The sequence below is a fragment of the Trichechus manatus genome, unplaced genomic scaffold, assembly GCF_000243295.1.
Source record: "Trichechus manatus latirostris isolate Lorelei unplaced genomic scaffold, TriManLat1.0 scaffold00142, whole genome shotgun sequence".
Classification (NCBI taxonomy): Eukaryota; Metazoa; Chordata; class Mammalia; order Sirenia; family Trichechidae; genus Trichechus; species Trichechus manatus.
This window is the reverse complement of record NW_004444078.1, coordinates 3,148,620-3,174,895: the sequence shown is the minus strand read 5'-3', so window position 1 is coordinate 3,174,895 and position 26,276 is coordinate 3,148,620. Positions and strand designations below refer to the sequence as shown.

Genomic DNA, 26,276 nt, shown 5'->3' with positions numbered 1-26,276 from the left:
AATGATGAATCTGCGAAGCATCTCACAACATGGATGAATCTGGAGGGCATTATGCTGAGTGAAATAAGTCAATCACAAAAGGACAAATATTGTATGAGACTACTACTATAAAAACTCATGAAAAGGTTTACACACAAAAAGAAACAATCTTTGATGGTTATGAGGGAGAGGAGGAGTGGAGATGGAAAAACACTAAATAGACAATAGGTAAGTGGTAACTTTGGTGAAGGGTAAGAAAGCACACAGTACTGAGGAAGCCAGCACATCTTGTCCAAGGCAAGGTCATGGAAGCTCCATAGACACATTCAAACTCCCTGGGGGACTGAACTACTTGGCTGAGGGCTGTGGGGCCCATGGTCTCGAGGAACATCTAGCTCAATTGGCATAATATAGTTTATAAAGAAAATGTTCTACATTCTACTTTGGTGAGTAGCTTCTGGAGTCTTTAAAAGCTATGAGCAGCCATCTAAGATACTACACTGGTTTCACCCCATTGGGAGCAAGGGAGAATGAAGAAAACTAAATACACAAGGGAAAGATTAGTCCAAAAGACTAATGGACCACAACTACCACAGCTTCTACCAGACTGAGTCCAGCACAACTAGATGGTGCCTGGCTACCACCACTGACTGCTCTGACAGGGATTACAATAGAGGGTCCCAGACAGAGCTGAAAAAAAAGGCAGAACAAAATTCTAACTCACAAAAAAAGACCAGAGTTACTGGCCTGACAGAGACTGTAGAAAGCCTGAGAATATGGCCCCTGGACACCCTTTTAGCTCACACAAATGTCACAAAAGAATATGTGTACTAATTGTTTAATGAGAAGCTAGTTCTGTAAACCTTCATCTAAAGTACAATAGAATAAGTAAATAAAAGTAGCATTTTGTGTTGTACAAATATGATTACCAGTTACCAATCCAATATCCACCATGGCAAATACTTCCAAATGGAGCACTGTATTCAATTGATCTTACTCAGTTGCTTAATTTTTTAGATATTTATTAAACATTACAGTGAACTTGCAGCCTCAAAGTATTTTTGGTATAAAAGAGGCTATTTTAAAATATATTTATAGAACACTTGTCCTAATGTTAATGCATACGATTTGCTTAAAGTGGTGTTAACTGTCAGTTAGTGTGCAATATCAGTACAGACACAGTTGCTTATGAACAATCGTTCTCTCCTGACTAAGCAGATACCTACAGCAAGAAAAATGACAGACTTGAGTTTCTGTGTAAAGATTGTACGTACCTTAAATAAATTAAATTGTAATTATATTTTTTGTTTCTTTATGTTTAGAATGGAATCCCAGCTCTGATAAATCTTTTGAAGTTAAATATAGAAAGTGTGCTAGTAAATGTAATGAACTGTATACGGGTATTATGTATAGGAAATGAAGACAATCAAAGAGCAGTGAGAGACCACAAAGGCATCAAATATCTTATCACATTTCTGAGTTCTGATTCAGGTGAGCCTAGATTTCTGTATTATTCTAAAGTGGCCAGATATATTAAGTGAGACAAACAAAGGATTGAACTTGTCTCATATGAACAAATGTCCTGGATTTATCTTAGAATGGATCTATACATAAATATGTAATATCACCTAAATATCTGCAACACTTAAACTGTTGGGTTTATGAAAGAGATTGTGCCCAAAGGCATAGTTGCTCGGTTTTTTTTTTTTAAATATGTTCAATTAGGCATGTTTATAAAGAGAAATATTGTCATGAATGATGAAAATAATACAGATGGTATGCCCAGAGGACTAGATGTCACCTTGTATAAATAATACACACATGGATAATTAGAACCTATTTTACGATACAACTACGATTTCAGATTTGCTATTAGATACTTGATATCAAAATTTGAGGTCATCAGAAGGCCTTAGGCGAATTATCAAGTTCAAAAGCACACAGAGCAACTTGCATCAAAGCACCAAGAACATCAGAAGTTATGATGTAGTTTCTGCAGCTACTGCAAATGGACTCTGAGATTCTGTAAGAATTATCTCATTCCAGTGAGCATACATAACAGTGTAAGTTTCAAATCTAGGGTATTCCCCAAATTTTGGGGAGAAAAAATTGGGGAAAAGCTCATCCCTTTTCCTTCTTGCCCAGTTTATCATCTTTCTTTCTGTTCTAGTTCATCAGGAAAAAATACAGAATATATTGTTTAAAATGTAAGAAAATGTTGGGCATACAGAAATGTTGCAGAAGGCTTGCCTTTTTTAAAATCTCACATTTAAGCAATTGTCATATTCTAAGACTCTCTATAATGTAGTGAAATGATTTGAAACCTCCTTCCCTTCATTAAACATTCCTTGAAGGCATCTCTTCCAAGTATCCTCCCATCACTAATTATGCTGTACTTTATCATTTAAGAATATTACTAGAGGTTAGCTTTTATGCATATCTTTACCATATCGTTTTTATATATTTATGGTTCTTTTTGTTTTGTGTGTGTGTGTGTGTGTGTGTGTGTGTGTGTGTGTGTATGCTATCTCCTATTTAAAATTTAAAGATAGGGAGTAGGTCTTCCCCTTCCTTTTTATCCCTCTGTCATGGTTTGAATTATGTCCCCCCAAAAATGTGTGTATCAGGTTGGCTGGGCCATGATTCCCAGAATTGTGTGGTTGGCCTCCACTTTGTGATTATAATTTTATGTTAAAGAGGATTAGGGTAGGATTGTAACACCACCTTTACCCAGGTCACATCCCTGATCCAATGTAAAGGGAGTCTCCCTGGGGTGTGGCCTGCACCACTTTTTATCTCTTAAGAGATAAAAGGAAAGGGAAGCAAGCAGAGAGTTGGGGACCTCATACCATCAAGAAAGCAGTGCTGGGAGCAGAGCACGTCCTTTGGACTGGAGTCCCTGCACTGGGGGAACACTGATGAGAAGGCTGACAGAGAGAAAAAGCTTTTCCCTGGAGCTGATGCCCTGAATTTGGACTTTTAGCTTACTTTGACTGTGAGGAAATAAACTTCTCTTCATTAAAACCAACCACTTGTGGTATTTCTGTTGTAGCAGCAATAGATGACTAAGAATCTCCTAACCCGAAATGCCAGAACAAAGCACATAATAAGTAGAGGCAATTTGAATAAATAAATGATAAATGAGTTCAATGAAACAAAGCTATAAATTATTGGAATCATATTTTTTGGCTCTTGCCTTGTCTGAAACTTAAATAAGAGTAATTTTTCCTACATTGTAATCTATATTATCTCCTCACTACAAAGAAGACATAGAACTTAATTTTGAAATAAATTTTAATTATTTTTCTTCTCTATTCAAGCTCCATTTATAATTTAAGCGCTTTAACGAGTAATTCTAATGGATGTTACCTGGATTGTTAAGTTGTGTGGGGATCAGAAAAGAATTTAATTCCAATATCTTCTTAAGCTTTCTGAACCACATCAAACAAACCCAAACTGAGGAACATTCTTTAAAATAACTAGCCCATATTCATTAAACATGTCTAAGTCATAAAAGACAAGGAAAGACTGAAGAACTGTCACAGTTCTTCATAGGATCATAGGAGACTAAAGACACATGATAACAAAATGTAGTACATGATCCTGGTCTGGATCTTGTACCAGAGGAAGATAAATTTGATAAAGCACTTTATTGGGATAATTAATGAAATTTCATTAGATAAAAGTATTGCATCTACTAACTGCCCTGTAGTTATGTAAGAAAATATCCTGTGTTCTTTGGTGAAGGGTCAGACAGTACACAATACTGGGGAATCTAGGACAACTTGTACAAGGTCAGAAGAACAGAGGAAAAAAAGAAAATATCCTGTTCTTAGAAAATACACACTGAAGTATGAAGGAGATAAAGGGCTGTGTTGCATGTATGCAGCCTAATCTCAAATTCAGAAAAATAAATTTTATAGACAGGTCAAACCCATTGCCGTCAAGTGGATTCCAACTCATAGAAATCCTATAGGACAGAGCAGAACTGCCCCCTAGGGTTTACAAGGCTGTAAATCTTTACGGAAGCAGACTGCCGCATCTTTCTCCCGTGGAGTGGCTGGTAGGTTCGAACCGCTGACCTTTCAGTTAGCAGCCAAATGCTTTAACCACTGCACCACCATGGCTTCTTACAGATAGGTAAATAGATAAAAATCAATATGACAAAAGGTTTAAAATTGGTAAATCCATGTAATATAGTTATTTTCAAATGCTGTTTTGACACAGTTTTGAGGCCCAGCTAGAGGCCAATCAGTTCCTCTTCTTGGGAAGTTGATTAATTCTACACCTCAACCACTTCCCTTACTGGGCTCTCACACTCCAGGGCCAATATACCCTGGGTTCCGATATCAAACAACTAGGGATGGCCCCTATTCCTGTGCCCTAGAGTCTGTGAAAGAATTAAAATTAGTCTAAAGGGAGCCTGTGAAATCTAGTTAACCCTACTTCTCTTGCCATACTTAAGCCACCTACTATGGCTCCACCTTGGCTCTGCTTGAAAGCCTTCTCTGGTTTGTAGCTCTAAATTCTGCTTGTCAGCTATCTGAGTGTCTTTCTGTTGTGTCCCACCATCCAAAGAACCAATAATCCTAAACCACCAGCGGCTCCGCAGGAGAAAGATGTGGCAGTCTGCTTCCACAGAGTTTACAGCCTCGGAAACCCAACGGGGTCACTATGAGTGGAATCGACTCGACGACAGTGGATGGTGGTGGTGGAATATAATTATGAAACAATCACGTAAAGAGTTTATAGGAGTTCTCTTGACTTATTCTTGCAAATTTTTTGTAAGTTGTTAAAAAAAAAAATGCAACTGGTTAAGAAACATATAGGAAAATGTTTAGTCTCCCCAGTAACCAAAATACAAAATAAAATGAGATGCCTTTTTTTTTTCGCCTATCAACATAGCAAGATTTATTTATGTACTTATTTTTAATGATAATACCTATATTCAGGAAGACAGAGTAACATTGATACTCTCATGCTCTGATTATGTAAGGATAAAATGCTATTATTTTTGAAAAGCAATTCAGTGGGATGTATTGGGTTACTCCAATAATTTCTAGGACTCTATCCTAAGGGAGGAAAAATACAGATAGGAAGGAAATACCTTATATACAAAGAAGACATCTCATAAGCATTGTTTAAAAGAATAGAATTTTGAAAACAACGTATATTTTCAAAAACATGAATGGCTAAAGACATGTGATACACTCATTTAACAGAATATTAGGAAGACCTGATGTTCATGAAGAATGGAAAAAATGTTTTAATGCTAAATGAAAATGCTGGATATTGCTTTTATAATAAAACTATGTTAATTATATCTGTAACTATATCTAAACCTATCTATATTCATAAAAAATAGTGGGTGGGATTAAACCAAATGCTTGATTGTGTTTGGGTGGTTGAGAATCTGGACAGCTTTATTTCTTTTTTCTATTTTTCCTTGTTTTCTAAATTTTCTATTAACTTTCTAAACTGAAGGTGCTGAATTTTATTACCTCTCACTTTTTAAAAAATTTTTAAACTCGTTCTTGAATTCATTTGAAGATGTGTTGAAGGCTGTATCTTCTGCTACAATTGCTGAGGTTGCACGTGACAACACAGAGGTGCAGGATGCCCTAGCTATGGAAGGAGTGATTCCTCCTCTGGTGGCTCTATTTAAAGGGAAACAGCTTAGTGTCCAAGTAAAGGGTGCAGTGGCTGTGGAATCACTGGCAAGTTACAACCCTGCTATACAAAAAGCATTTCTGGAAAAGTCATTAACTAAATATCTTTTAAAACTCCTAAAGGTAGGAATTTTATGATTAGTTTTCATTTTTGTAGACAAGTACTCTATTTTCAGATTTTTTTAATTAAATAGAAAATTAAAACCAGTTCTGGAATAAACATTTTATTAAACATACATACCTACAGTGTTCAATAAATGCTCACTGAATTAATGAATTTTTTTAAATAGGCATTTAAAATAGATGTTAAGGAACAAGGAGCTGTAGCACTTTGGGCCTTGGCAGGACAAACATTGAAACAACAGAAGTATATGGCAGAACAGATTGGATACAACTTTATAATAAACATGCTTTTGTCACCATCAGCTAAAATGCAGTATGTTGGTAAGTTATTTTCTATACATAATGTAAACTATGTATAGACAGTGTAAACAGGGAATTGGATTATCAGGAATGTCTTTTTCTTTTCTTTACCAGGAGGTGAAGCAGTCATAGCTCTAAGTAAGGACAGCAGAATGCATCAAAATCAAATATGTGAAGGGAATGGAATTGCACCTTTGGTTCGCTTACTAAGAATTACTAAGGTAGCTGAAGGCACACTTCTGAGTGTCATCAGAGCAGTCGGATCCATTTGTATTGGTTTGTACATTATTCTCAATTTTCTAAATATCAATAAGAAAAAGAAAGTACTTAGGTAGAGAGGTGGAAATTAATCGCTTCCTCTCTATCCCACTGTTAGAGCCCTAAAGAATATTTAATCTAAAATAAACCGGTGGCCATCGAGTCGATACCAACTCATAGTGACCCTGTAGGACAGAGTAGAACTGCCCCATAAGGTTTCCAAGGAGAGGCTGGTGGATTTGAACTGCTGACCTTTTTGTTAGCAGCCATAGCTCTTAACCACTGTGCCACCAGGGCTCCATTCTAGAACAGGCTATTATAACTTTTTGTTTCCCCAAGACTTTGGTGAGTAAAAGTGATGTAATTAAGAATTTATGTAGGTTTTACTCTTGAACTCTGGTTAGAAAGGGAAATGAGGGCAATGAGCCTTGCCTATTTTGACTTAAAGAATCTCATCTTCTAAGCTTAGGAAGAAAATATTTCTTCTGTTGGATCTCAAGAACTACGTATTTTTCAAGATGTAGAAGACAGAGTTTCTAATGTTGCAGTATATTTTTCAGTCTCTTTTTGTAATGGTTCTTTGACTATTTATAAAGTAGCCACTAGGCCTAGTTGTTTTCCTCTAGAAGTTGTATAGTTTTAGCTCTTACACTTAGGTCTATGATCCATTTTTAGTAATATTTTCTATATGGTAAGGATTATTATTATTATTATTATTTTGCATATGGCTATCCAATCACCCCAGCACCATTTATTGAAAATGAATTACCTAGGCACCTTTGTCAAAAATCAATTGACTAGATATGTGTAGATTTATTTCTAGACTCTTTATTCTGTTCCATTTACCTATATATATCTATCTATATGCTATACTCACTGTCTTGATTATAAGTTTATAATAAATCTGAAACCAAGACTTATACTTAAGTCCTTCAACTTTGTTATTCTTTTTCAAAGTTGTTTTTGCTATTGTAGGTCCTTTGCATTTCCGTATAAATTCGTAAATAAGTTTATCAGTTTCTACAAAAAGGCCTTCTGGTATTTTGATTGCATTGAATCTTTAAATATATTTGGGAGAAAACTGATATCCTAACAATATTGAGTCATCATGAACATGGTGTCTCTCTCCACATATTATTTAGATCTTTAATTTCTCTCCACAATGTTTTATAGCTTCCAGTGTTCATTTTTTGCACATCTTTTGTCAAATTTACCCTATGTATTTCAAATTTTTAAATCATGCGTATAAAGTTTTGATTGAATGTGGACATTGTAAGTTTTACACCGATGGGTGCTAGATTTTGTTATTATCTTTTCAAGAGAGTGAGACTCTGCTCTGGTGTGCAACTGTTTCTTAGGATCAGTTTGATCCTTTTGCAGCTAGCTTTTAAGCTTTGTTACAGAAAGTTTGGAGCCCTGGTGGCGCAGTTGTTAAGAGCTCAACTGCTAACCAAGAGGTCGGCAGTTTGAATCCACCAGCCGCTCCCTGGAAACCCTACCGGGCAGTTCTGCTCTGTCCTGTATGGTCACTATAAGTCGTAATCGACTCGATGGTAACAGGTTTTATTTATTTTTTTTACAGCAAGCTTACAGCAGCCTTTACTCTATAACTAACTTAACCCCACTACTAAGGGTGATATCTTTCTGATGTCTCTATCCAATGCCCCTTGTATTATGAGATCTCTGCACTCTGGCTAGTGGGAGCACAAACCATCCCTAGCCTTGTGTGAATTCTGAGAATTGTTTAGCTTACTGCTTGTAGTAGTTCTCGTCCCACCCTCATTAAGTTTTACCCTACACATGTGCAGATGTATCATCATCATCATTAATAATATTCATTTTTTAAAGACCCACCTGTAGCATCTTCACCCTTTAAAATCTCCCTAATATGCCCCTTCACCACTCCGAGATGAGCAATCCCTCTTCTGTGCTTCAAGTGTACTTTTATATACCCCTGTTAAAGCACTTACTGCAATCAAATTGGGTAGCTTATAAGAACATGAATTTTTGTCTCACAGTTCTAGAGGCTAGAAGTCTGAAATCAGAGTGTCGGCAGGTCCATGTTTTCTCTGAAGGCGCTAGGGAAAGATCCTTTCTGGTCTCTCCAAGCTTCTGTTAGCCCCAGATGTTCCTTTTGGTTTGCAGCTGCAGGGTTACATGCAGTTCTTCCCTCTGTGTCTCAGTTCCAAAGAGATGATTTGAATTTATTCATTGCGATTAGCCCTGCATTTTAAGGTATTATATTATAAAGGGAGATAGTAAGCTCATCTTTTTAGTATGTATAAACCCAAAACTAAACCCATCACCACTGAGTCAATTCTGACTCATAGCGACCCTACTGGACAGAGTAGAACTGCCCCATAGGATTTTCAAGGAGCGGCTGGTGGATTTGAACTGCAGACCTTTTGGTTAGCAGCCGAGCTCTTAACCACTGCGCCACCAGGGCTGCTAAGTATGTGTCGTATGTATAATTTAAGGGATCCAGAAATTCCTTTAGCTAGGTGATTTACTCTAAGCATTTTTGTTGAAGTAAACTTTTCATGAATTATTATTCAATAAATCATAACTATCATTATTAATATTCCACATCAGCATAACATTTCTAATATCTTTGTTTTGTGACGATTAGAAAGCCATTCACACTTCTAATTCTTCATATTTATCTTTGCCTTTCCAAAAAATTCCTATTAAAATAGTATCCATACAGCATTTCTTTTTGTAATTTACTAACCATACTTTAAGACATTTTATCAACCAAAAATATCAAGCTATGTTTGACTTTACCATTTACGAGATGGAGAAAGGATGACCTCACTGACGTGTGGACTCTTACAGGTGTCGCCCACACAAGCAATCCCATTAGTCAACAATATGTTGTAGAGGAAAATGCCTTTCCAGTACTTATTCAACTACTAAGAAATCACCCTTCTGCTAACATTAAGGTATGTATAAAAGTTTAATTTTTTTGGATATAGTAAAAATTAATGGAAATATTTTCAAGAATTTTTATCTTTATGCAAGTTCACAAGTATAATAAAAATATTTAATCTTTTAAACAAAATCCCAGATTTTTTAGACAAAAGAGGTTGCTACAAACTAAAAGATGGTAATAAATTTTATTAAAATGTGATTTCTTCAAAGATGACAAGAAAGTCTTATGTCCTTACTCATCAAATAATTTTTATTCCTCAGATATCTGACTGTTTATTCACAGAATTTCTTCCTTTCTTTCTTCAGATATTGATTACTAAAACTAGGGGATAAATGGTATGTGACTTATGTGGCAATATTTCTCAAATATAACTGAATCTTGTCCATGCTACACCTTCAAGGGAGTCTTACCTTCCACAAAGTACCCTGTGTTGGCTCACAGTTATGGTTTTAGCAAGTCTGGACATTATGAAGGATTAATATGAGTCCCCGAAGAGTCATTCATCCTTCTACTTACTTGTAGTAAAATATCTCAAAATATCTTTAATAAAATGACATTCACATCTAATCAAAGCCTTTTATTAAGGGTTTGGTAAATTCAGGATATCCATAGTTGTCCAGGAAGGCAGTTTTAACAACATTTTCCCCTCAAAATTTGGTATAGGCTCTGTGGAGAGGAAGAAATAGAAATAACTTTGGGGGAAATTATGTACGTAAATGCGGCACTGTTTCTTTTAATGTTATCAGAAAAATGTTATAAATTATGCTGCCTTTTGTTGTCAAAGATTATTTTAGCACATGAGTTGCTTAGGGAAACAAAAGGAAGAAGCATATGCAATCTTTTACATTGGACTATAAGCAAAATCTACACTGACTTTCAAAGCAACAGTAAATTCCATAAGACTATGGGAAATGCCACATAAAGATATATTTTTATTTTTAAAACGTGCAGCTTCACAGCAAACACCTTGCTTCAACTGCATCTATATATACATCAGTATATATTGTCAATGACTTCTAAAATTTGTTAAAACAGAGCATAAATACGTTTCAGTATTTTTCGTCAAACTAAGATTCTATAATAAAGTATTTTTGCAATAATTCAATAATCATGCTTTTAAAATTCTTAAGTTTTCATAGAAATGCTTAGTATAGTACTTTGAGAAACTTCCGTTGAATCCCTGTAATAACCAGTGTTCATTTATATCTTCCTAATGGGCGTCAGAATATGCATTAAATGGCTTCAGAACTAGAAGAAGAAAACAAAACTATTCAGTACTACTCCCCAGTGCTCTGCTTAAATTGATAGGCATTCCATTAAAGCCCCATATCTCAATGGTCAGTAGCTAACAACCAGCGCAAAACAGCCTTTTAACCCCTGTCAGAAAAATTTTTTTTATATATTGAAGGGATGTAACTATATACTTAAGATAACACCTCTTTACATGTCCTTCTGACCCTCGTTGCCTTCACCCATGCCCTCATATGTAGCTCTGTGGTTGTACATGCACAAAAGAGGAAGGATATTCCCCTAGTTGTTAAAAATTATAAGGGATATTCCTCCAAAAGTTATAAAGCCACTCTTTAAATACTAGTCAGAGAATTGTAATCACTGGTTTATATTTTAGCAGGTTTTATAGTATTTTTCCACAATGTATCCAATATAAATGTTTATACAATTAAATATGTCATTTGACAAAGCATGAGTGAAAAATAAATTAATTTCTGAAAACCACAAATTTAGGTTGAAGTGGCATTTTCCTTGGCATGCATTGTCCTAAGGAATGATCTGTTACAGAATGAATTACAAGAAGCTGAAGGTTTTAAGTATGATGATGTTCTTTATCTTCTTCACTCACCTGATAAGGTAACGCCTTTATAAAATATAAAATATAGAATAAAATGGTTTTTAGACCACATCCTCAGATTACCATCAAATCTTCTTCATGGTGATATTTAAATGTCTTAAGAAATATAAAACATCTCATTGAAGGTCATTAGTTTGAAACGATGCAATCATAACCCGTTGCCATTGAGTTGATTCTGACTCATAGTGGCCCCCTATGACAGAGTAGAACTGCCCGATAGGGTTTCTGAAGCTATAAATCTTTAAGGAAGCAGACTGCCACATCTTTCTTCCACAGAGCTGCTAGTGGGTTCAAACGGCCAACCTTTTGGTTAGCACCCGAGCACTTAACCACTGCTGCACCAGGGTTCCACTGATGCAATAATACTGCTCCATATTTTTCATGGAGTCCCTAGGTGGTGCAAACAGTTAATGTGCTCAGTTGCTAACTGCAAGTTTGGCAGTTCAAGACCACTTGTAGCACCCTGAAGAAAGGCCTGGCAGTCTACTTCCAAAAAATCAGCCACTGAAAACTCTATGGAGTGCAGTTCTAGTCTGACACACATGGGGTCGCCTTGAGTCAGAATCAACTCGATGGCAACTGGTATATTTTTCATGGTTGTCCCATTTCATCTGTAAAATGCAACAATATTAATTGTTAAAGAGCCATAAAGCAAATCTCTTCTGTCCTGGATGCATCAAATCTTTAACCTAATTTTATGCCCTTTCAATCCTCAACCATCCACTTTTCACCCTATATCCTAGAGTGCAGCTTCTCAAACTATTTGTGATGAAAGAATAGTTTGTTTTTTCCCCTCTCAATTTGCTATGGGGAGATATTTAAAAAATAAAAGGCACTTTTTTATTTTGGAATAATTTTAGACTTTCCAAAAATTTGCAAAAATAGTACAGAGTTCCGGTATATACTTTATCCAGCTTTCTCAAATATCAACCTGGAAATTAACATTGATACAATACTATTAACTAACTACAGAACTTATTTAAATTTTACCCGTTTGCTCAGAATCCCACATTACATTTAGTTGTCATGTCTCCTTAGCCTCCTTCAATCTGTGAAGTTCAGTCCTTCTTTGTCTTTCATAATTTTGACATGTTCAATAAGTCAAGGCCAGTTATTTTCTTGAATGTCCCTCAGTTTGACTTTATTTGATATTTTCTCATGATTAAATTGAAGTTATGCGTTTTTGGCAAGAATACCACAGAAACGATGTTTTTCCCGTCCTACTGCATTATATCAGTGGATCCATGATGTTGATGTGTCTGTCTTAGTACTTGTAATGTTAACTTTGATTACTTGGTTAAGGTGGTGTCTGTCATATTTCTCCACTATAAAGGTATCATTTTTCCCTTTGTAGTTAACAAGTATCTTGAGAGGAGACACTTTTAGGCTATGCAAATATTCTGTTATGCATCATACTCTTGCCCACCAATTTCAGCATCCATTGATGCCTGTAACAATTATTACTGTGGTGTTCTTGCCTAATGGTGATTTTTAAATTTCCTTTCTTCCTTCTACATTTATTGTTATTCAACTGTATGGAAGTGCTGTCCCTTTTAAATGCTTATTCTGTTTCTATTATCCTGTCATCGATCATTCTGTGGACTGCTACTGCTCCATATGCAACATTTAGAATAGCACCACTCTAAAGCAACTCAGGAGGCTTTGTTGTCTTCAGTGCATTTAGCAATCAGGGAAGAAAATTCTCAGCTATGTCTCTTCAAGTTTTGGGAGATTTTAGAGGGGGAAAGAAGCGTTGTCATGAGAAGAAACAAAGTCATTGTGTTATTATTTTTTATATAGGATTTTACTTTAATGGGGTACACAAAGAGACTGAGAAATGTTGCTGTAATAATAAAGGAAATAATAGGGTGAGAAGACTGAATTCACATCTGATTAGCTCTCTAAGCCACCTTTTTCCCCCTCTCTACTCTGTTCCTTCCACATTTTACTCTCATAACCCTATGACATACACCTTTCTTTTCTTCAACCACACATTCTTCCACTCTCAACTATTCTCCGTTCCCTCCTAGTCTGTTACCGCCTGCTTTACTCTCTGGACCCTATGTTTGGCACATACCTTCTTGTGAATAAGTTCTACAGATGTAGACAGTCTTAAAGAACTAGAAGCCTTAAGGATGAACCAAAGGGTTTATCTGGTCTTGGCCAAAATTTTCAGTTCTAAGAATCATCAAAATGGTGAAATTTGAGTTAAAAGTCTTCTAGGATTTCTTATATACTATATCAAGTTTGTCCCAAAATAGCTTGTCCCATAAGGGTACATCAGTACCCTTCAGGCTGCAGAGGAAGTACTGAGCCTGCTGTAGTCCTTAATTGAATCTATACTGGGAGACTTCAGCTAACACAGACCTATTTCAGAAATTAGAGGGGTGGGGAGGGATGTTCAGCAATTAAATATGTCACTGAATGAATAGCTACCTTATAGATGACAGGAATGGGATAAAAATTAAGTAAATTAATCCAGATTTCTAAAACTTCTAACCACACTGATCTTGTCTAAAAAAAGATATAACAGGTTATGTGTTACTTTTTAAAATTCTAATTTAATTATCATACTATAAGACTAGAATGAATTACGTAAAATAGAGTAGTGGGAATGATTTTCACAAGCCAGATAAAATTAGTCTTACTATTTTAGAGTCACTGTTATTCTACTCTTATTTAATTAAAAATCTATAACCTAATTAATTATAAATGTACTTTTAAAGAGATTTTAGTAAGCATAAATAATGTGTACTCTTCTCTTATTTATAAATCGTACTGAGTTTAAAGGGAAAATAAGCAACCAGTGGATATAACCACCATGGTAGGTGAGTAAATCGATGGATATATGAAGTAGACAGTTGACATTTAGGAAAAAATGGGTGGAAAAATATGTCCTTCCGCAAGGATTAATTTTTAGCCCTCTGGACTGGGAGTAAGCAGATCTGATTCTAGTCCTGTATCTGATACTAGCTGGTGGGAGTACTCAAGCTGTGGGATTCATTTTGAAATAGAACCAGCCACTGTACAAACTTATTTATTATAGATGTCCATAGCAATCATGCAGGAGCAAAACCTACATGGAAAACAAGTAGAAATGGGTGAGAGAGTGCTAACACACCTCTTCCACTTCTCTCTACCTCACCTTGACACACAAGGTGCCTTCCTTTGATCTGTTTTCGTTTACTATTTTTTTTTTTACTTGGCTCAAGGCTTTATTCTGCTATCAGTCAAACTCACCCTTTGTCCATGACTGAGACCTAGTTCCCTCTGCCTTCAACTGTACCTAATATCTTTTTTCCTTCTCCATGGCCAACGGCTACTTTGTATAACAAGAGTTAAAGTTAAAGATTAGAGAAGGTAAGGGGCCCAGAAACTCAGAGATCCTGGGACTCTGAGTACCCACTGGCGAGTGGGGAGTGGTGGGCAGAGTGCAAAGACCTGTACACAACATAATGATCCTCTGAGGGTGAACAGCAGGATTTTTCTGGCTCAGTATTGTGATGATATTGCAACAAAACAATCTACCTGGTCTTCAGATCCAATTCAACTTTGTCCCCAGCACTTCCTAGAACATTCCTTTGACTCACTTCATCTCCTGTTTGGTCCTTACACTTAGTTTCAGGTATTTACCCAGTAGTCAGTTTAGGACGTAGTTGTTCTCTAATTACTAACTACTGTGAAAACATGCCTTCATCACTTTGAAACTTTTAAAAATGCCACTAGAAAGATTTTGTCCTAGGGTAGATGGGTAAGATTTCCATTTTCTTTCTTTCTTAGAGTTTCTGAGATGGAGTGTGATTCTTAGAATTCCACCTGAACAGTCTATTCCCAATCAAAACGTTTGTCTGTGGGTATATGAAGAAAGCAGCTGAGTAAAATTCACAACTTTATTACTAAATCTGAGTTGGGGCAAAAGTATACCCTTTTTTGAAATGCCATTTATACACACACACACATGCCTTTATGTGTGTAATTTTTATTATGAGGTGGATAAGATAATGCATGTTTCTCCTATTTCTAGGATATTTGTTTAAGAGCAGGCTATGCATTAACCCTTTTTGCCTTCAATAATCGCTTTCAACAATACCTAATACTGGAAAGTGGAACAATTACAATATCTATTTTTGAACCTTTTCTTGAATCAACAGTTGAAACTGAGAAGGCAATGGCAGCATTTCAGGTATAAAATCAGATGTTAAAACTTCAAATTGATAAGTAAGTCTTTTTAGTGAAAACTGAAAAATTACAAAAATTTGGGGGTCTAGAAACATGTTTACTGATTTGCAAAATTCACATGTATTTTTGACACCCACCCTTCCACCTCATAAAAACTCCATTAGTGATAAGGATTTCTTCATTTATATACAATTTTACAAGTTACAAGACAGTTTTGCCTTTATATCTCATTTGATGCTTGTAACAACTCTGTGAAGTTGATAGGTAGGTAGTTTATTTTCATCACCCCCCATATTACAAAGAAATAGGTAGAGAAACATTTTAGTATTTAAGACAGGTTTTCTAACTGCAGATTTTTAGCTGAGTATACTGGTACTTTAACCTTGTAACAAATATATGTTCTGGGTTCTTCTTAGTCTTAAGTATCTCTCTCTTCTTTTTTCTATCCTATGCCCTTTAGGAGAAATATTTTCTATGAACCCAATACTTCAAAGGTGCAAAAGTTGCATACATTATAGGAAGAATATGGCCTACTATGGCCATTGCAATGACCGGATAGGGACAAGTATTTTAAGTCCCATCACTAGTCACTTACTTCTATTGAATCCCACCAAATACCCTCCAGAGAAGTATAACAACAACGTTATTAAAGCTTAATTGGAGAAGCTGAGTAGAAGATATTCAATGATTCTATGCATTTTTTTTCAGATTATCATATTAGCTAAAGTCATTATAGATGTGGACCATATTGCTTTATCTGCAAGAGGTGTTAATATTTTAGTTGATAGTCTATATTCAAATCAGGCCAGTACTATTGTCTTGACAGGTAAGGAATAACTAAAAGCTAATTGTATCCATATAAAACTATTTTTTTAAAAGTATTTTTTTTGTAATCTAAGCAATAATAAAACAATATAAGCCTGTACTCTATCATGTGATTTGAAGAATGAACTCATGTAAGCATTTGCAGAGTAAGTCTATATGGAACAATGGGAGCCTACTCTGTACCCTGAATAGGAGCAGAGTAACTCTGAACATAGCGTTTTTGTTTTCCTAACTACTTTTTTGAACCCCTATTTTTCTAGGATATAAAATGACAATTCAACTGTGAACTACCAACAACAGAATTAGCATATTGATTTTATTCATTCAATAGTGGTGGCAGATTTATACTTACTTACTTCTGTCCAATTTCCTTTTGACCAATTGTACACATTTTGCTAAAAGTAAGAGTTCTCTATGTTGCTGTGGAACGTAACAAAGTAAAATTGTCCAACGGAGTTCCTGACACACAATGTTCACTTTTAAATACATTAATTCCAGACCTAACCCTCTAGCTAGCACATAATAGGTAATCAATAATATGTTAACTGACTCGATTTATCACTCTCCAAGAAGCATAAAATAATGCCAGAACCACAGCCATCCTACTACTGCCAAAAAATAAGATATTGTTTGCTTGCTTGTTTTTCAACTGAAATGGATCACTGGAGGCAACAAAGGAAACTCCTTGCTGCTGCAGAATTACATATTTATGGAATATATTTATTTGACATGAAAGAAAAAATTAAGCAAATAAAAACTTCTGGTGGAAACTAGCTAGGAAAAAAAAAAATCTTATGCTTAAAAAATGATTAATATATTTCCCTCTGAACTACATCCTACAATACATACAATTGCAGTGGATTTAAATTTTACTCTACTAACTCTTGTATGCCAAATACCATATTCTACTAGTTTACAAACATTAAATTAATTTCCCCATGCTGGTGGGAATTAAATCTCAAAAATTACTGGGGCTTTCTCTGCCCTCCTCCACCTCCAGAGTCATATGCATCTCCAGCATCATACACATCTCTGGGTTATCTCAGGCTAAGTGGGACATTCAGGCCTAGGGAATACTGTGAAATAACTGATGTGCTCATTGTCCAGGTCAACATGGTTCCCAGAAGGGGCTCCAAAAGCACAGACGTTTTGCAGACTGAGGATTCTGCTGCAGACTGGAATTCTGGGTCCAGTTTTCTTATGTGCACCACCTAGCCATTCCTCTCTCAAGGCTCCTGCTCCTACTCCTTTGAGGACTATAAACCACTGTCTGTTCCTTTGTCTTAGATTCTTAGTCTTAGTCTTAGACTCCCTTTTCCATGCCCCTAGCTGGGTCACCTTATTATTTTCCATCCCAAAACATTTCTTCTTATGGTAAGAACTTCAATGATTTTAAACTTCAGTAAGCAATACATTGTTTGATTTTTAAATCAAGTTATTTGAACTGCAGAAAGGACATATTAAATTTTCTTACAGCAGTTCAATCATCATGTTCGGAGTCAGAAAAAAAACTAAAAACCTCAGAACAAATTATCTCCTGACTCCATGGGACAAAGAAAACCTCTGACTTTTCACTCCTATATAAACCTATTTAATTTTTACTCGTTATGATAGAAGACCAAACCATAATTTTGGGGAAAGTTTATTTTATATTTAATATATACATGCTTTTTCTAAGCACATCATTAACAGAGATGGCTTGTGACCCAAATTTTTAATAATATGTACAAATAAACAAAGCACAGTATATCACTTTACACCAATTTGATTAACATAAGCATTGTTTTCTTGTTGTTTTATTTACAGGGAATTTAATAGCTAGCTTGGCTCATTCTAGAGCTGGTATTCCAGAAGCATTTACCACATTAGGGACAGTCCAACGACTGTGCCACCATTTGTACTCAGAAAAAGAAGAGGTAAAAACAAAGAAAACTAAATTTAATATGCTAAAAATATAATTTGCCTCTCTTTCACTTCTGTTGGCTAAGTTCTTCACAGGTTGGTTGTATTATATAGTCCATGTTACTGACTCAAAATTACATGATTTTTCTAGTACTTATTAGTTATGTCTACCATCCACAATTCTGGCTTCCACAAAAAGTACACATTTGTTTTATCTTCAAGAGTTCCAATTAGGATTTAATTACAAAAGCAGGATAATACAACTGTAACTAAAGTTTAAAAAAGAAATGCCCGTTCAAATAGTCTTCAATTTAAAAAGACAAAGAAAACTCTACTAATACAGTCATTTATAATGTTGGAATTAGATTCAATCTACAAATAAGTACATTGGTTATACAGAAATTTTGGACTGAATGAAAGTAGAATTCATAGCACAGTTTTTCTTATCTGTCCTGCAGGGCTAGAGGTGAGGGTATGAGAAGGAGGCTATGCTGGCCTAACAGTGGTTTGCCTCTGAGTTTTCCCTAAGATCTAAGACAGTGTTTCTCAAACTTTTGGGGACATCAGAATCACTTGGAGGGCCTGTTAAGCTACAGATTGCTGGGCATCATTCCCAGAGTTTTTGATCCAGGACACCTGAGGTGGGCCCTAGAATTTATATTTTTAACAAGTTCCCAGGTGATGCTGAAGCTGCTGGTCCAGGGACCACACACTGAGAACCACTAGTCTAAGGCATGGATGATATAAGGGTATATACAATAGCTGGATGCCAGTGTAAAGACCAATATGTTAACCCTCTGGTACCCTGCCACGGGCTTGATTTATGTGTATTGTATGGGCTTTTTTATGCAACCAACTATCAAATTACCTAAGAACTTCCTATGAACAACTTGATTACTTCAGGGTTCCAGGCATAGGGTATTGCCTTCAAAGAGAAAAAGAACTACTTTTTCTTGAGTCCTGTGGCCTGATACTTGAGCTTCTTTGTTTTTGCCAGTGGAAATCTGAGTTGCTTTCCTTATTTTTAATCAAATTTTATTCTATAGTTTGTTCCCTTAGCCCAATAGTTTGCAACCATGGTTTCCTATTACAATCATCTGGGTAGTTTTGAAAAATTCCCATGCCCAGGCTGCACCCTAGAATAATTAAATCAGAATTTACAGGGATGGGGCCCAGGCATAAGTAATTTTCAAAGCTATTTAAGTAATTCCAGTGCACTGCCAAGATTGAGATACGCTACCTTAGTTTCATACAGGCCTTCGAACCCCTGCTAAGAATTTGCATTCCCACCCCAGATATACTGAATTAGAATCTACATTTTAACAAGATCCCCAAGTGATTCTTATGTATAACTTCGGGGAACTCAGCATAAGTTCGAATTCAAATGAACCAGTTTGAAGCCCTGGTTTCATATAACTCATTGGTTCTCACTCTGGTTGCATATTAGAATCATCTGTGGCACTTAAAGAAAAAAAAACAGAGATGGCCAGATTCTATCCCGAGAGATTCTGATTTAGTTGAGTGGAGTCTGGGCATTTTTTTTTAACTGGCCAGGTGATTTTAAAATGCAGCTGGGATTGAAAACAACTACTAAAAATTAATGGCAGTTAATAGTTCTCTCTAGAGATAATGGCTCTTATGCTTCCACCTATAGTGGATTGCCATCGACTATACATATTTGTTGTATCTACATAACTCCAGAGACTTTCCAATGAAGTTATCTATTGAGAATGCTGGGTTGAACATTTTAAGAACAAAGCCCGATAGTTAAGAAAGAATTGCTTCTTCTTCTTTTAGGTTCGCACAGCTTGCTCCTGTGCTCTCGGCTACTTAACTTACAATGCAAATGCTTTCCGCATCCTGCTAAAGGAATGCAGGAATAAGCCTAATCAGTTCATTCGTATAAGAAATAACATCAGCAGAGATGCAAGTATTAACCCCGCATTTTTAAAGGAATTTCAGATGCAACAAAAAGTGGGACTTCCTTCCTTAAGGTATTGTGCCTGTATCTGAAGTTGCTGTAGTGAAATTAGCGACAGTCAGAAGAGCTTTTATATAAGAGCAAACAAGGGGAACTATCCTTGATATGAATATATGCCTTGCATAGCAGAGGATAAACTTCATTCTAAATGTCCACTACCAAAACCTGTTTTTATTCCAACTCAGTATTAGAAGTATGGGTAGAGAAAGAATACAACTAGATTATGGGGATCCTATCTAGCCAAGATTATTCACATTTCATAAAAGTTTTCAGGAGACTGGTTGTCTCCAAGTATGATCAAGGAATCCATTTTTTGGGTAGACTGTGGTACATTTGAGAGTTCTGAGCCAACTAGGGGTGCTGCCGTGACTCTGGCGTCAAACAGTTTCTCTGGAATTGATCCAAAGCTAGGCCAAGCTTCCAGACTGGAAACAGAGCTGACTAACACGAAGTTATTGGAGGTATGATGAAGTTTGCCAGGCATTTACTGAGTATTTTGCCACAATGTTGTACTTGCATCCTGAACTTAAGTCTCTGAAAAAAGGGGGGAGAGGAGAATTTCCTTACAATGGGCATATTTTCTCTTCTTCTGTAGATGTAACTGAATTACATACAGCAAGTCTTCCTGCAAGTAGCGACAGTTATATATAGGAAATAGAACTAGGAGGCAAGAATGTGTTAGAAACAGTTTCGCTGTATACTCAAGATAAATTAACACTATGATAATAGAAGAGAATAGAATCCAATAGTGTATCATGGTAATATAAATCAATATTAAGTATAGAGAAAGACGAGTATATCTTTAGAGTCACTTTAATTTTAATTCTTTGAAAAACTAAAAAATCAAAACTGATTACATAATTTTATATGATAAGCCAGGGAATCTAAATTATAATTGCTATAATTGACAATGTTAAAAAAAAAAAATCACTGGTTCAAAAAAGGATTAATGACCTAAGTATAAGAGATAAGCCATAAATTTAGAAGAAAACTTAGGGGTAAATCTTTAGGACCTTATATTTGACAATGGACTCTTTGATATGATACTATAATCATGAGAAACAAAAGAAAAAATAAACTGGATTTCATCAAAATAATAATGTACATCAGAGGACTGTATCAAAAAACTGAAGAAGAAAAAAAAGCCTACAGAATGGGAGAAAATATTTGGAAATCATATATCTGATAAGGGTTTAATATCCAGAATATATAAAGAACTCCCGCAACTCACCAACAAAAAGACAACCCAGTTAAAGAAAACAGGCAAAGAACTTGAACAGACATTTCACCAAAGAAGCGATACAAATGGCCAGTAAGCACATGAAAACACAGTGAATATCATTAGTCATTACAGAAACGCAAATCAAAACAATGAGATACCACTTCACACTAGGACACTAGGATGGCTACTATATACATACATATATATATATATATGTTTAACAAAAGGGAAAATAACCAGTGTTGGCAAGGATGCAGAAAAAATGGAACACTTGCTCATTGCTGGTGGGAATGTAAAATGGTGTAGTCACTGTGAAAAACAGCTTGATGGTTCCTCAAAAAGTTCAATACAGAACTATCATAACTAAAAACTAAACCAAATCCATTGTTGTCTAGCTGATTCCAACTCATAGCGACCCTATAGGACAGAGTAGAACCTCCCCATAGGGGTTCCAAGGAGTGGCAGGTGGATTCGAACTGCCAACCTTTTTTGGTTAGCAGCTGTTGCTCTTAACCACTGTGCCACCAGGGCTCCAGAACTGCCATATGACCCAGCAATTCCACTCCTAAATATATACCCAAAAGAACTGAAAGCAGGGACTCAGACATATACTTGTACATCAATGTTCACTGCAGCATTATTCAGAAACAACCCAAATGTGTTCATCAACAGATGAATGGATAAACAAAATGTGGTACGTAATACAATGGAATATTATTCAGCCATGAAGGGAGATGAAGTTCTGATACATGCTACAACATGGATGAACCCTGAAAACATTATGCTAAGTAAGTCAGATACAAAGGCCAACTATTGTATAATCCCACTTACATGAAATATCTAGAATAGGCAAATGGATAGAGGCAGAAACTAGATTTGAGAGGGGATTGAGGAGTTATTGCTTAATGGGTACTGAGTTTCTGTTTGGGGTGATGAGAAAGTTTTAAAAATAAACAGTGGTGATGGTTATGCAACATTGTAAATATAATTAATGCCACTCAACTGTAGACTTTAAAATGGTTAAAATGGTAAATTTTATATTATATATATATTTTACTACAATTAAAAAAAGGAAAATACATATACACACACACCTTAAAGCGTTACATAAGTGAAATTTTTAGAAAGTAGGCTATAATCTTTCCTTACATTTTGAAAAAAAAAATTACTTTAGAACAAATAATCGAACTAGTATTATACACAATCACCCCCATGGCTAGTGCATAAGGGAATTTGTGGGAATTAGAAAAAGGTAACCCTTCTTCAGAACACTTTACTGCCATCTGCTGGAGAATGGTCGTAGTAACTATCTGAGGTGAATGGCAGTCCCTGGCGTTGCGAACACTCAACCTGCAGAATTATCAGCAATGCCCAGTAGGTAGTTAGTAAACCTGTAAGAACTGTTACTAAGTGAGGTTTAACTCATAAGAAAAAAATTACTACTACAAATAACAGTGCTATGCACTCTCCTTAGAGCATTTATATGGACTATTTTCCGTAATCTTCATAACAATCCTATGAGGAAGTTTGGTTTAAGTAAAATAAAGGAACATGGATAAGAAAGATTATTAAGGCAAGGCTTTGGGTCTTTATGATGGATAACCATATCCTTCTACAAAATATTCCTTGTTGTCACTACCGGAAACAGCAGAATGTGGCTAGGATTGTGATAGCATTTTTTTGGGGACGTATATCACTTCTCTATCCCCATGCCCCATCCTACTCCAAGAATGGCAGGTTAGTGAAGTTTCTTTAGATGTATAAATTTTGAAGTATATAAAGAGACAGGATTTACCAGTGGTAAGTGATCCCTCATAAAGAGAATCTAAGCCTAACACCTGCTAGTTTTAACATTACTCTCCAGCTATGACACTGGCATATGAACAGACTGAGGGTACACAATCTTGTTGTTGTTGTTAGGTGCCATTGAGTTGGTTCCGACTCATAGTGACCCTATGTACAACAGAATGAAACACATCCTGGTCCTGTGCCATCCTGCAATCTTTGCTATGCTTGAGGCCATTGCTGCAGCCACTGTGTCAATCCATCTTGTTGAGAGTCATCCTATTTTTCGCTGACCCTCTACTTTACCAAGCAGGATGTATTTCTCCAGGGAGTGGTCCCTCCTGATAACATGTCCAAAGCATATCCTCACTTCTAAGGAGCATTCTGGCTGTACTCCTTCCAAGACAGGTTTGTTTGTTTTTCTGGCAGTCCATGGTATATTCAATATTCTTCGTCAACACCATAATTCAAAGGCATCAATTCTTTTTCAGTCTTACTTATTCATTGTCCAGCTTTTGCATGCATTTGAGGTGACTGAAAATACCATGGCTTAGGTCAGGTGCACCTGAGCCCTCAAAGTAACATCTCTGCTTATTAACACTTCAAAGAGGTCTTTTGCAGCAGATTTGCCCAAGGCAATATGTCATTTGATTTCCTGACCGCTGCTTCGATAAGCATTGATTGTGGATCCAAGTAAAATGAAATCTTTGACAACTTCCATCCTTTCTCTGTTTATCACGATGTTGCTTACTGGTCCAGTTGTGAGGATTTTTGTTTTCTTTGGGTTGAGGTGTAATCCATACTGAAGGCTGTAGTCTTTGATCTTCATCAGTAAATGCTTCAAGTCCTCTTCACACAAGCAATGTTGTGTCATCTGCATATCGCAAGTTGTTAATGAGTCTTCCTCCAATCCTGAAGCCTCGTTCTTCTTCATATAGTCCAGCTTCTCAGATTATCTGCTCAGCATACAGACTGAATAGGTATGGGTGAAAGGATACAACCCTGACTCACACCTTTCTTGACTTTAAACCACACAGTATCCCCTCGTTCTGTTCCAACGACTGCCTCTTGAGCTATGTACAGATTCCACGTGAGCACAATGGTTCTGGAATTCCCATTCTTCGCAATGTTAGCCATAATTTGCTATGATCCACACAGTTGAATGCCTTTGCATAGTCAATAAAACACAAGTAAACACCTTTCTAGTATTCTCTGCTTTCAGCCAAGATCTGTCTGACATCAGCAATGATATCCTTTGTTCCACGTCCTCTTCTGAATTCAGCTTGAATTTCTGGCAGTTCCTTGATGTACTGCTGCAACCACTTTTGAGTGATCTTCACCAAAATTTTACTTGTGTGTGATATTAATGATATTGTTCGATAATTTCCACATTCTGTTGGATTACCTTTCTTTGGAATGGGCACAAATATGGATCTCTTCCAGTTGGTTGCCCAGGTAGCTGTCTTCCAAATTTCTTGGCACAGATGAGTGAGCACCTCCAGCACTACGTTCCTTTGTTGAAACACCTTGACTGGTATTTCCATCAATTCCTGGAGCCTTGTTTTTTGCCAATGACCCCAGTGCAGCTTGGACTTCTTTCTTCACTACCATCAGTTCTTGATCATATGCTACCTCCTGAAATGGCTGAACATCAACCAACTCTTTTTGGTACAGTGATTCTGTGTACTCCTTCCATCTGCTTTTGATACTTCCTGCGTCATTCAATATTTTGCCCATAGAATCCTTCAAAATTGCAACTCGAGGCTTGAATTCTTTTTCTTCAGTTCTTTCAGCTTAAGAAATGCTTAGCGTGTTCTTCCCTTTTGGTTTTCTAACTCCAAGTTTTTGCATATCCCATTATAATAAGCACAGGGTTTCCATAATACTTCTTACAGGTGGTAAATTGAGGCCTGTGCATCATTAAGGTTGATAACAGCAACTGTTCCTTACCTAATTGCCAGGAATAAATTTACGACCACTTTCAATATAACGACTTTAATCAAGTCTTGCATTTTATTACCAGAGAAATTTTGTAATACTACATTTATGTTACATATGTATATGTGTACATATATATATACACATAGGATCGATTAAAATCATAATTTTTAAAGCCTCCTCCCCACACAAACTGTATTAACTTAGTTATACCTTGGCTTGAATCACTTCACTAGTATTTCATTGCTTTTAAAATACAGTTTAAATTTTCTAGTATTATTAATACATAAAATGGCCTGACCTTATCTCCCATCATGTCTTCAGATGTCTTATATTCCAAACATTTCAGACTATTTAGTGTCTTTTGAACATGCCATGCTATTTCACAGCACCGTAATTTTTCATATTCTCTTTGTCTGAAATACCCTCTCCCCACCTTATCCCTTTAAAGACCTAATTTCTTCAAGACCCATCTAAAGTGTCTCTTCTTTCATGCTTTCCTGGATCCCTTCAAGCATATTAAATGCTCAACAACTTCTGCGTGAATGAGTGAACGAGTAAACAAATATAAAATACCTACAGGTAATATGCATAGTTAGTTGTCAGAAGTTTTGGGGTAGAATACCCAATCTATAATAATTTTTCTAACTGTTTCTGTTTCCTGACATTCTTCTCAATGCCACTGTATGAACTGGATGCATTTTATTAATCAGTGGGTTTTATGTTCCATTTGGAAGCTAGCAGCAAACTCTGTTTTACGTGAATCCTCATAGTTACTGAGGCATCGTTCCTCTGTCCTAACCTTGTGGTCCTGGTGACAATCAAGCTTAGGGCTGTGCCAGAAACTATCTCAGTTACTTTCAGCAGTCAGTTCCTGATACTTGACTAAACGAAACAGCTTCTAACAAAACACTTACGTTCTTTATAGCATTTAATGAAATTTGTAATTACCTTGTTTATTTAAAATTTATTTCCTATTTCTCTCATAGGATGAGGGAATGGATCTTCTCTTGTCTTCCTTTTAACTGCTGTATTCCCAGTAGACAGCACAGTATGTGACGTGGAAGTACGCAATACATATGTGTTAAATAAATAAACAGGTGTACTGAATCACATAATAAATCTAATAGCAGACACTGGGTTATACTATGGCAAACAAGACTCAGTCTCTGCCCCTCAAGAATCTCATATAGTTGGTTCACTGTTCAGCCTGGGAGTGGACAGCCCTGTAAAACCAAATGAGACTAATGAGGTACAGGAGTCCAGTGACAAGGACCAGAAGGCAGAAGGGGACAAGGAAGCTGGTGATAGGGAAC

At 36.1% G+C, this 26,276-nt stretch overlaps 2 protein-coding genes across 2 annotated transcripts in view; one reads left to right on the top strand and one right to left on the bottom strand.

The window, feature by feature from the left end:
• OSGEPL1 (O-sialoglycoprotein endopeptidase like 1) overlaps positions 1-26,276 on the bottom strand; it is a 101,529-nt gene that overhangs the window by 28,151 nt on the left and 47,102 nt on the right. The gene's annotated exons all lie outside the window — the stretch shown is intronic.
• Positions 1-26,276, top strand: part of ANKAR (ankyrin and armadillo repeat containing) — a 90,403-nt gene that overhangs the window by 57,594 nt on the left and 6,533 nt on the right. The window contains exons 11-20 of the mRNA XM_004385587.2: positions 1,302-1,470; positions 5,530-5,771; positions 5,939-6,092; positions 6,186-6,347; positions 9,165-9,271; positions 11,005-11,127; positions 15,153-15,311; positions 16,016-16,133; positions 17,939-18,048; positions 19,832-20,028. Coding sequence (XP_004385644.1) covers positions 1,302-1,470; positions 5,530-5,771; positions 5,939-6,092; positions 6,186-6,347; positions 9,165-9,271; positions 11,005-11,127; positions 15,153-15,311; positions 16,016-16,133; positions 17,939-18,048; positions 19,832-20,028 — 1,541 coding nt within the window. The remainder of the gene's footprint in view (positions 1-1,301; positions 1,471-5,529; positions 5,772-5,938; positions 6,093-6,185; positions 6,348-9,164; positions 9,272-11,004; positions 11,128-15,152; positions 15,312-16,015; positions 16,134-17,938; positions 18,049-19,831; positions 20,029-26,276) is intronic.